The sequence below is a fragment of the Leptodactylus fuscus genome, chromosome 6 (genome assembly GCF_031893055.1).
Source record: "Leptodactylus fuscus isolate aLepFus1 chromosome 6, aLepFus1.hap2, whole genome shotgun sequence".
NCBI lineage: Eukaryota > Metazoa > Chordata > Amphibia > Anura > Leptodactylidae > Leptodactylus > Leptodactylus fuscus.
Window position 1 is genome coordinate 55,179,844 of NC_134270.1, and position 12,435 is coordinate 55,192,278.

Consider the following 12,435-nt stretch of genomic DNA (forward strand, 5'->3'; position numbering starts at 1 on the left):
CAGCCGGCATACCTGTGCACATGGAACATCACAAACAGTGTTCAGCCGGCCGCAATGTTTTTCTTTATACAATCTTTGTGCAAAAAAATTATTATTATTGGGGGATGTCTTACTTTCGGGGGGTGCCTTATATTAGGCAATTCAACAAAACCTCTGCTATGTCTTACTTTCGGGGGGTATGACTTATTTTCAGGGAAACAGGGTAGTCTGTCAGTGATACCTGCTGTTCCTAATGGCTCTTGTGATACTCCTACATGTATTCTCAATAGACACATGTATAGCATGTCGCAGTGTCTGATAAATCACCCGTGCAGCCCCAGTGTCACACCAGTTCATTTATTGATCCACGTTGAGACAGAAGAAACCAGTCATGTGACATAGGAATAACATTTCCATTCTTCTTCAGTTTCTAGGCTTCAATTGTTATACTGCTGTTGGTCATTCGGACTCCATACCAGCCCTTCCAGTAAACTGAATCTTGACCGCCATGTGTGAACTGGATGAAACGCACTCCAGGTCCATATTCTGAGAAGGTATGACTGAGCTGTAGGATAAATCAAATAGTCAGTGACCATAATGTTTGTACATGGGTCAAGAACATATGTAACAGGATCCTCAGTGTGTGAGGATATCAAATGCATACCGCTCTCCTGACAGGTAGGGAAACTGCAGCTGCATCCTCCTCCTCCCCCTTCTCTTATCCTAGTCACTGACTAATATTTGCTGTTACACTGGAGTGTGAGGAAGATCGAGAATACGTAGGCTAGGTTCACACTTACACTGGGCTTGCTGTCATTCAGGGCCACCGGGGGACCTGAACAACGAAGAAATCATCTTCTACAAGGGGTCATTCACACGGAGTAAAGTGGTGCAGATTCTGCCACGATAACTCGCAGCAGAATCAGCACTGATAAAAAGCCTCCCATTGATTTCAATGTGTTCCGCGTGTTAAACGGAACCCATTGAAGTCCACGGGAATTTTTTTATCACCTCTGATTCTGCCGCGAGTTATCGTGGCAGAATCAGCGCCACTTTACTCCATGTGAATGACCCGTAAGAGTGGTTACCCGCAGACACACGCGGACCTCATAGTCTATGTGTGTCTCTTGGATTTCTGCCATTTTTATACTGAAATTATATTTTCTAATAATAACACATATTACAAAGTTTTACATATTCACAAAAAGTTGTAAAGATCCAGTATTAGATTCTAAAAAGATGTTTACCTTCTTGTGAAATAACCTCCACACCTGTCCACATGTTTTGTCAGGTATTGCAGTTCCACAAATTCCAAAATTTCTGCTTCCATTAGACTTATAGGGAAATCGCCAGGACGTTTCCGTAGGTACAGTTGCCATACTGCGATTTCCAAAACCACAACGGTTTTAGAAATCCCAGTGTGTCCGCTGTGCATATTTTTCTGCAATGTAAGGAAGGGATTCGCTAGGATTCCAAACACTTTGCAGGGACTGTAAAACACCGTGTTTTTCTCGTGCCGTTTTCGCTTGGCCAAACCGTGGCATTTACACCACGTGGGGCCCTGGCCTAACAGAACAAAGCTGCATTTTTGCAGACAAAACCCATGGACAGATATGGCACTGTTTCTAGAAGAGAGAAGCAATGTTTTTCTAATCCTGTAGAACCCGTTTAAGAATTATAAGCAGAGATGAGCGAGTACTATTCGAAACTCCCGTTTCGAATAGCACGCACCCATAGGAATGAATAAATGCAGCCGGCACGCAGGTGGTTAAGTCAAAGTCTGCTTGCCGGCCGCATTCCATTCATTCCTATGGGTGCGTGCTAACTTCTAATAAACTTTGTGCTTCAGTTCCTCAACATTTTCAAAAATTCTGCTGGTTGTTCGTTTATAGTCTCAAGATAGTTTGAAGACTACATAAGGCTCCAGTATTTGCCGGAAATTACATTTCTAGAATAACAACAGCTCCATAGTCAGGGAACACCATAAATAATGTAACATGGCATGAATATTTCATCCATGTAGCAGGGTGCTGCTCATGATCATCCCATCCTATCTTATACTTCTATCTTATAATAAACCTCTATTAATTATGTCATTGTGACACTGTCCAGGTCTGCGGGTCCTGCAAGTGAGAAAAGAGCAACATGGACAAAACCTGATGTGCTCAAAGTATCTAAGCCTATTATGTGTAATATAGTCTGCTGAGCCATTGTATCTAAGTCTATCTAATGTGATACTGTCTGTCAAGCCACGTATTTCAGCTTGTTATGTAAAATCTATGTATATAAGTATCTTGTGATACTTTCTGCTAAGTCTGTGTATCTAATCCTGTTTTATGTGATGCTATTTGCCAAGCAGCTGAATGTAAGTCTGTCATGTGTGATACTGTCTGTAGAACTAGTGTATAGAAACCTTAGCTGACACATGATAGATAACGTATCTAAGTCTACCATATGTGATACAGTCTGCTGCAATCCATGGCCATGTGTGGCACTTCCATGAAAGAAAGAAGACATGAATTTCTTATCTTAGCATATCCCCAAGTCTATTATGTGGGTTGTTACCACACACACACTTCCCATCATTTGCTGCTGTCTGCGTATTTTACTTTTGTTGTCCACACAACTCTGTTTTGGGCAGAGGCCCCATGTTGCTGAAACGCAGCTTTTTCTGTTGCAGATTTTGCTGCCTTTTTTGACTCAAAGCCAGGAGTGGATTGAGCAAAAGGTAGAAGTATACTAGCTTCCTATATATTTCCCATTACTTTTTGTAGTCATTCTTGTCCTTTGGCTCAAAAAACTGGAGCAAAATCTGCAACAAAAAAGCTGTAGGAATAAGGCTTAAAGAGGATCTGTCTACTAGTATAAAATACAACGTGACATACATCATTTGATTCTCGCTGTGCCCTGAAACATTTTATTTTTAAAATCTGTCCATCCATTCACAAGAAATTGTCCCATGAAAATGGTATGTAAACTAGCTCTTATCCCTAGCTCTTAGGTTTCTACCCACTTGGGGATTAAGAACTAGTTTACTTATAATTTTCCTTGGATTATTTCTTGTGAATGGATGGATGGATTTTAAAAATAAAACTACCAAATTGATCAGTCTGAATACGTGACGCCATGCTTGTATAATACTTGTTTGAATCAGTCATAGCTAACAAGATTTTGCATAAGCCAAGCCTCAAGCGCTTGTCTCACCTGGTTCCAGGTACCCTCAGTCTTTTCGGGAATAGTGATGTTCTCACTCTTGTATTCATTGATGACATCCTGGCTATCAGACAACAGCTGCACGGTCAGCTCATACGAACATCCAGCGTCAGTCCGTGCTGCATACCTGCAACCATAAGGTTCCCTGAATGGTAAATCTGCCAAGTTTTCCTCACAAACAGACTGCAAGATTATATTCAGGGGGTGACAACTGCCTACAATAACTATAATGGCAGTGAGGTGGTGGAGGTCACTGACTTACACAAAATGGCGCTAGGAGGACAACTGTCTGATGTGTAGTTGAAGAAAGCGTCTTTATATATGAGTCTTCCCACCTGGCATATGACCATAGCACAAGAAGACAATATCTCAATTTGCATGCAAAGGACACAGCCAGCAGTACAACCTACAAGTTAATGGCATAATTGGCAGGATCCAAAGTAATTGGAAGAATTCACTGGCAGGGTTGCTAGTACTATTGTCTTGGGCGAAGATGCGATAGATAGATGAAGCAGTCTGTTCTATGGTTTGGTTGAGTCAGTGAGCTCCTCATCCTCAGGTCCCAGGCCCTCGTCTTGGAAGTATAGGTTGTATAGGGTCTTCAGATGTAATGAACAGCGATTGTACAGACAGCTATGGAAATATATGATGAGCCTGTGCCATCGTACATTTCAGAGGACAGGGACTCCCTGTGGGGGAGACAGACATTGCAGCTAGTAGGGCAGTTGAACAAGTAAATAAGGGACTGATCTCAGGTGTTGAGAATGGAGAAAGCCTCTGGGTGGTGATCATGCCATAGTGTGAAGAGAGGGAAGATCCAACCCCAAATGTCTGGATGTTACAGGGCAGTAGTAAGTAATAAATGATGTTATACCACCAGCTTCATGCAGTGGGGTCAGTAGTGGCTGAAGAATAAAAGTGCCATCAAAGGAATAGTGTTACTTTGTTGGTTTCCTGGGGCAGGCTTAGGAACTGAGCTCCTCCTGTAGTGTGGTGGGAGCTGCTCTCCAACTGTAGCTTGGTGAAAGTTGGATCTAGATGACTGTAGGGTTGAACATAGATGAGTCTAGGACAATCTGGGTGTGTGAATGAAAGTAGTTTCACCCTGATATATTGTGACGTGGTGGTTATCTGGGACAACAGCTCGGTATGTATATGAGGTGGTGGCATGTACAGTAGAATTGTTTTACATATTTACTTTTTCTTTGTCTCATGATGTGTTTTATGATGCGTATTGTACTGAATACACGGATAACTTACTGCGTTTTATGATGTACTAAACTTATTTGAAATGGCTAGGGATATTTAGGGATGGACTGGTTCTCTATTAGGGTCAGTATTTTGAGACCGCCATTGTCAGAATGGGATTCTCTTTTGGGGTACAAGGGCACAGATTAGGGTAAATTAGTAATACTTCCATTCTTCCAATATCACTTTAACCCCTTCCCAACATCCGCCGTAATAGTACGGCACTACCGGGAAGGACTTCCCGCAAACCGCCGTACTACTATGGTGGCTGCATGGTGCGCACACAGAACCTGCGTAACCTGTAACATACGGCTGACAATGCCCTTTAACACCCGCGGTAGGAACCGGGTCCGATTGCGGGTGTTAACCCCTGAGATGCCGGCGGTCAAACATGACCGCTGGCATCTCAGGGGTTTCGGTATTTTTGCGGACCGATCGGCACCCCCTCGCAACGGTTTCGGGGGGTGCTGATGTTCGTAGGGGGCAGCCCGGGGTCTGATCCTTGACCCCAGGTCTGCCCCATGCCGTCTCCTCCACGTCCCTGGTTGATCCTGCCAGGAATGGAAGCTGTCAGCCCTATGCGTCTGCACAGCATGACTGCTTCCTGTGCTCTGCAATACACGTGTAACACGTGTATTGCAGCTACATATAGTGAAGCAGTGATCAGAATAATAAAATATTCACCATCTTTCCCTTGCAAAATGTTCAATAAAAAGTAATCAAATGGTCAGATGAAAACCAAAATGGTACCAATAAAAAGCAGAAGTCATACCGCAAAAACTAAGCCCTCAGCCAGCTCTGTCTAGCGAAAAATAAAAATGTTATGCCTTTCAGAAAATGGCGATGCAAAAATAATAGATTTTTTCCTTACATTGAATTTTATTCTGCACAAATAGCAATGCATTAAAAAATCATATAAATGAGGTATCGCTGCAACCGTACCGACCCGCAGAATAAAGGTAACATGTTACTTATGCTGTACTCTGCACGGGAAAAAAAAATGCTAAAAAGCAATGCCAGAATTGATGTTTCCTTTTACATCCCACACAGAAAGAGTTAATACAATGTAGTCAATAAGTTACAGGCAACCCAAAATGGTGGCATTGAGAAGTACATCTAATACCGCAAACACCAAGCCCTCATATGGCCACATTGCCAGAAAATAAAAATAAAAATCTAGCTTGTACAATGTGAAGACAAAAACCCCAAAAGTTGCCAAATCACTAGGACGGGCTGCGAAGGAAATGTATAAGCTGTGCAAGCGTTTTCAGGGGACACCCCATATTTAGAGCTTATAAGAGATAATACACCAGCGCTGATCCCCCAGAATGCCCCTCTTCCCCGTCCGTGTCATAGGAGCTAATGGGAAAATAGAATGGGATTTGGTGTACCCAATTTACTCCACACAGCTTACATATTCACTTCGGGGTTACTAATGCTTACTACATCACTTGATAAATTCTTTGAGGGGTGCGGTTTTTAAAATGGGGTCACTTTCTAGAGGTTTCCACTGTTTTGACTCCACAATGGCTTTGTAAATGCGACATGGTTTCTGAAACTGATCGCAGCCAAATCTGCCCTCTAAAAGCTCCTTGGCGCGCCTTCCCTCCTGCGTCTCGCTGTGCGTCCATATATTAGTTTACACCCACAAGTGGGGTACTATGGTAGTCGGGAGAACTTGCCTAACAAATTGTGGGATGTGTTTTCTCTTTTAACCCCTTGTGAATGTGCAAATTCTAGGGCTAAACGAAAATATTTGTAAAATAAAATCAAATTTGAATATTTCACCTCCATTTTGTATTAATTCCTGTGAAGCACTTATAGGGTTAAAATACTAGGTATATGTTGTTTTGGCATATTTAAGGGGTGCAGTTTTGAAAATGGGGTGATTTATGGGGATTTTAATACAAGGGTCTTTCAAAACCCCTTCATAACTGGATTAGTCCCTTAAAAAATGGGTTTTGGAAATTTCTTGAAAATTTTGAATATTGTTGTTTCACTTGTAAACCTTATAATATCCGTAAAAAATAAAAGGGTGACTAAAGTTTGATGCGACATAAAGCAGAGATCTTGGACATGAGATTTATTATATAATTTTGGCGGTCTGACTATCTGTATGCAATGCACATCGTTTCAAACTTTATAAAATGCATATTTTTCAAAATTTCCACCAAATTTCCTATTTTTTCATAATTAAACACAAAACATATCAACCAAAATTTACTACTAACATGAAGTATAATGTGTTTGAAAAAAACTATCTTAAAATCACTTTGGTAAGTTAAAGCATTCCAAAGTTATTGCCACATAAAGTGACACATGCCAGTTTTGAAAAATCGAGCTTGATCAGATTTTATTCACAATAGAACATAGAGTATATATCAGAAGTTGAAAGCTGACTTAGTTGAGAATCCTCCAGCTGGCTTTTATTTGTACCATTTACTTTTCCAGCCTGTTATTAACCCCGTCCCAACCTTTATGAAGCGTTTCTACCATCAATTTCTATTTTTATTTTTTTTTTTCAAACAAAATGGAGAAATGTCTTTCAACTTCTGATATGTGTTATATGTTCTATTGGGGATACTCTATGGTTATATGAGGTTTCCAAATTATTGCATTCTTGTTTTCTTTACATCTTACACAGTGTCCCCAATATGGAATAGGGGGTGTAAGATTGTCACATGAATTGTATATTTGCTGTTTAGTCATTGGGTCTGCAGTAGTCTGGTACTTTCTGGAAAGAGGGTTCATTCTTTCATTGGCTGCGGAGCAGTTTTTGTCCCTTTGGCATTGCAATTCCAGAGCTGACTCTGTTGTATTCAAAGACTACTGTTATGCCAATGTGTGCCTGACACCTGTGTCTTGTGACTGCAGTTCTCATGCTGAATAAGTTGATTTGTCCTTGTCATGTCGGTCTCCTGATGTTGATCCTGACTGTTCCTTACTACTGACAACTGGTGTTAACTATTCTTGTGCCAAACATTATCTTCTTTAGTAAATGTTGGTGACAATGCGCCTGTGTGAGTCCAGTGTATTACTTAGCTGTGTCAATAGAGCAATTGAGATGTGGGGATCCGGCTGTCAGATCCTTGGGATCGTCAAAATAGGTGGAAGTGTTCTTGGCCTGGTGTAACAGCTAGTTGGGATAGTCAGAGTTATGCCACTGGCCCCTACCTAACCATCATATTGGCTACCACCCAGCTTTCCTACCCACAAATCATCTCACCAGTCGCTGACCAGAATCTTGGGTTGAGCGTCCAGCTCTTCTGCAGTATATCCTTCATTAAGTAGATCAATCTTTTGAGATTTACAGCACCATCTGAGGAGAGAAGACCATATATGTACATTTTATGTGACCTCTGTGCCCTCTCCCTCATCTTCATCAATTCTCAGGAAAGACCCAGGCTTCATGGAACTTTTATATGCCATGATTGTTCTATTTACTGCATACTGTATATCACAGGAGATTACTACTGCCAGTATTACTCCGTAGGTACTATATAATAGTATGTACACCTGCTGTTCCAGGAGACCCTGGATAATATTAGCAATGACTGCTCATAATATCGCACAGTGATCTACAGTAGTCTGGATAATTGTGAATTTTTCATTTTTTTTTAACTGTAATTTTTATTAAAGTTTGTCAATAAGAAAGAAAATACCAGGACATTAATCAGAAGATAAGTGATTTTTTCTTTTTCTATATCAGACACTTACTCAAAGGATGTAGCAAAATACTTGGAGATTCCATCAGAAGGAAACTCTGCTCCGCAGTCTCCCGGGAGCTCTTCAACTTTCCACCCATCACCTCCATGTTGAACGTCTTCCCAGTGTTCTAGCTCCTCTATATCAGAGAATAAACAATATACAGTACAGTGTCTACTAGAAAATCAGTCACAGGGGGCCAGGAAGATGAGCTGCAAGAGCTGTTTGTTGAAGTCCTCATGTAGAGCTGTTGTAGCTGTCATTATATTTGCCGGACCCTCTTTCAAAGGCAGCACTGCCACAGATAAAGCAGCTCAACCATATGATAAGCCCACCAAATAGCTATTGATATCGCTTTTCTTTTTAACATGTTACTGTCCATCCTTTACAATTGTGTAGGGGAGCGTTCAATGAACATTTTTGTAACATATTTTATTTAGTAAAAGCTCTAAAGTTCTCCCTTAGCAGCTCTAGCTATCCATGGAGAAATCACTAGCTAAAAACACATCAGGAAAGCTCATATACCTGGCTGTGCATTTAACTGGTGGTTAGAGATGAGCGAATAGGTATTCGATCGAATATCATGGCGTTCGATGTATTCATTCACAATCGAATACAAGGCCGCATACGCAGTAAAAATTTGTGTCCCCTCCCACCTTCCCTGGCACGTTTTTTGCACCAATAACTGTGCAGGGCAGTTGGCACAGGAACTACGACAACGGAGGCAGTGAAAAAAATTGAAAAAACCCATTGGCTGCTGAAAACATGTGACCTCCCAATTCATAAGAACGGCCGCCGCCCTATTCATGTCATTTCAGTTTTGGAGTGATAGGGAGAGTGTGGTGCCAGACTATCAGTGCGATACAGTGCTTTGGTTAGGCAGGAATTGTGAAGAATAACAGCTCTTTTCAGAGCTCAATAATCGCTAGCTAGCTAGCTAGAAAATCATGCAGCGTAGCAGCAGGGTACGTGGGCGAGGACGTGCATACCCAGCTGGGTGTGTAGTCCACAGTCCAGGTACTGGAGAGGGGCTGCCAGCATTGCCTCTCGTCAGTAGCAGCAGGGTACGTGCGCGAGGACGTGCATACCCAGCTGGGTGTGTATTCCACAGTCCAGGTACTGGAGAGGGGCTACCAGCATTGCCTCTCGTCAGTAGCAGCAGGGTACGTGCGTGAGGACGTGGACGTGCATACCCAGCTGTATATCCACCCCACAGTCCAGCTACTGGAGAGGGGCTGCCAGCAGTGTCCCTCGTCAGTAGCAGCAGGGGACGTGGGCGAGGACGTGGACGTGCATACCCAGCTGGGTGTGTAGTCCACAGTCCAGCTACTGAAGAGGGGCTGCCAGCATTGCCTCTCGTCAGTAGCAGCAGAGGACGTGGACATGCATACCCAGCTGGGTGTCTAGTCCACAGTCCAGCTACTGTAGAGGGGATGCCATGAATGTCCTTCGTCATCATGAGCAGGGGACGTGGGCTAGGATGTGGATACCCAGCTGTATATCCACTCCACAGTCCAGGCACTGGAGAGGGGCTGCCAGCAGCAGCAGGGGACATGGGTGAGGATGTGGATAACCAGCTGGGTATCCACTCTAGAGCCCAGGTACTGGAGAGATTCAGTCAGCAAACAATTTACTCTTCCTTCTCTTCCTCTTCCTACAACCCCAGCCCCTAATTCTGCATGTGAAATTTTTTTTTTTTTTTTTATATATATATATAAAAAAATATATATTTCCATTATTCCCCCCCAGGGGGCTGCAACTTAATTTTTAGGGCTCCAGCCCAAGGGCCTGAAAATTCATGTTTTAGGGTTCACCCCAAGGGCCTGAAAATTAATGTTTTAGGGCTCACTCCAAGGGCCTGAAATCTAATTTTTTAGGGGTCACCAAAATGGTCAAAAAATAAAACACTGCTTCTGCATGGCTCTTGTCACCCCAAGGGCCAAAAAATGAAACACTGCTGCTGCATGGCTCTAGTCACCAAAAGGGCCAAAAAATAAAACACTGCTGCTGCATGGCTCTTGTCACCAATAGGGCATAAAACACTGCTTTTTAAAGGCTGTAGCCACTCCAAGGGCCAAAAACACTACTTTCTAAAGGCTCTACTCATGCCAAGGGCCAAAAGCACTGTAGTTGAGTCTCCACTCACTCCAAGGGCAAAAACACTGCTTTCTTAAAGTCTCTACTCATACCAAGGGCAAAAAAGACTGCTTTTTAAAGGCTCAACTCACCCAAAGGGCCAACAAATCTCTGCTGGTGCAAGGCTGAACTAAGTTAAAGGGCCTAAAACTCTGCAGGTAGAAGGCTGAAGTCACCTGAAGGGCCTCAATTTATGCTGGTAGCTCAGCTTAACTTAATTTGGAAGGGGTCATGTTAAGGGCTAGAAAAGTGCATTTTGGAAGGTCTTACCACATCACACACATCCACAATGACAGTTCAGGGTGGGGACTGAAAGATTTCCCATTGCCTATTCCATCGGTGGTTGTCATGGGGAACGTGATTTAAAGGGGTGATTGTTAATGTTTGTTGAGCTTAAGTTGGGGTTTGTGTCCATCCATTTGGGGAGTAAAGAAGGTTTCCAGGTATTTTCCCACTTTGATAGAGGTTTTTTTGAATGTGGAAAGTGTGTAGTTGTTAGGCTGTGATAGTGGGGTAATAGAGGGACTTTGGTGTGTTAGGTGCCCCCAGACATGCTTCCCCTGCTGTTCCAGTTGCATTTTAGAGGTGTTGGCATCATTTGCTGAGGTGTCATAGTGGACTTGGTGACCCTCCTGAGTCGAATGGTGGGATCCCCTGAAACGAAGCATTTTCTCCCATAGACTATAATTGGGTTCGATATTCGTTCTAATAGTCGAATATTGAGATGCTATTCGGAACGAATAACGAACATCGAATATTTTACTGTTTGCTGATCTCTACTGGTGATATTTTTTTTAGAGCTCCAATTTTGGTAGATATATATTTGGTATGCACTGCACCAGCATTCAGTCGCGGCTAGACGTTTTTTGGACCGAATTCTGAGGCGGCCTCCACCTCAAAATCCAGTCCAAAATTCTCCCTCTGAACCCAGCCTTACAATGTGCACTTCCCACAATCCAATTTGCCTCATTCCGTCAGGTTACAAACTGTTGTCACTGCTCATATTCTTTGTAATCATAAGGCAGGGTTTACACAGTGCTTATTTGTTTAGGAAATACATATAGTTTTCTATTTCAGTAATAATTATTCTGCATTACACCTGAATGCTAATGGAACATAAAAACTGCGTGCAGTTCTTCAGTAAAAAAAGCGCAGTTGTAAACACAGCCTCAAGGGAATCATTGGAGTGTAGGAATAGTAGGAGCGATGAGAGCTGGTGTTATACATCCTATTACTATCGGTATATTATCTGATGAAGGAGGAGGCACTGCTGCACAGATTTACCAACATCTCTATAAAGTCTAATAATCTTCATGTAAGATCTTCATGTCATGGTTGGGGCAATTTGAGAGTTGCAACACATCTGCATTCACTTTCATTGGCAGCTTTGACCACACAATGGGTAAGTAGCTCTAGCTTAATGGACTGTTTCATTGGGTCTAAGGAGCCCAGTACTCCGGAGGAAAGCACATAACTTCACAATAAAACTGTCAATATTCAGTACCATACACTACACGCAGGCTAATTTCCAAATGGGGAGGACAAAATCAAATTTTTACTTGAGTGCTTCAAGATCTGTACAAAATAATAAAAGCATCGATCAAGTGGCTGGACAAGTATAAACTTAAAGTGTGAGAATCCTGCAAACAGCTCCTCACATCCCAGCTTCTTGGATCACTGTGACATGAGAGTGGAGGGGGAGGCATAATTGATGGTATCTGCCATCACAGCTGGGTTACCAGGTTATGTTTGTATAAAATTCAATATTTTACAACATTGTCACTATCTTACCTTCCCCGCAAGGGTTCTTGATAAGATTCCTTGCCATTTTTTGATATTCTTATGTGAAAGGTCCACTGACGCAATCTAAAAAATAGTTTGAAAGGAAAGGGTTAACATTAGAATAGGCCATCAGGTGATCTGCAGATATCCTGGCTATTGGAGCTCCATAGATGTAATATTAATGGCTTATCCTAAGGACAGTCCAACAGTATTATAAAGGTGAACGACACCTTTAATATTCCCCCAATTTCTCACACAAGGTTAATGCTCCCCACAGGATATTGACCCCAATCACTGCCCCATACAATATGATGGACCCTCCATCACAGTCCCTATACAACATAATGACCCCATGACTGCCTCCTTGTAGTA

The 12,435-nt window shown here is 42.4% G+C and overlaps 1 protein-coding gene across 2 annotated transcripts; it reads right to left on the reverse strand.

The window, feature by feature from the left end:
• Nucleotides 1–401: 401 nt before the first annotated feature.
• LOC142210668 (F-box only protein 2-like) lies at nt 402–12,110 on the reverse strand. Of its 2 annotated transcripts, XM_075279988.1 has the most exons (5): nt 12,073–12,110; nt 8,158–8,284; nt 7,667–7,759; nt 3,184–3,319; nt 402–544 (listed from the first exon to the last, which is right to left on the reverse strand). In XM_075279988.1, exons 1-5 carry the CDS (start codon nt 12,107–12,109, stop codon nt 410–412), a joined length of 528 nt encoding a protein of 175 aa, XP_075136089.1. In that variant the 5' UTR covers nt 12,110; the 3' UTR covers nt 402–409. The 2 variants fall into 2 exon arrangements, with proteins under 2 accessions (XP_075136089.1, XP_075136090.1); XM_075279989.1 differs by lacking the exon at nt 7,667–7,759.
• Nucleotides 12,111–12,435: the final 325 nt, after the last annotated feature.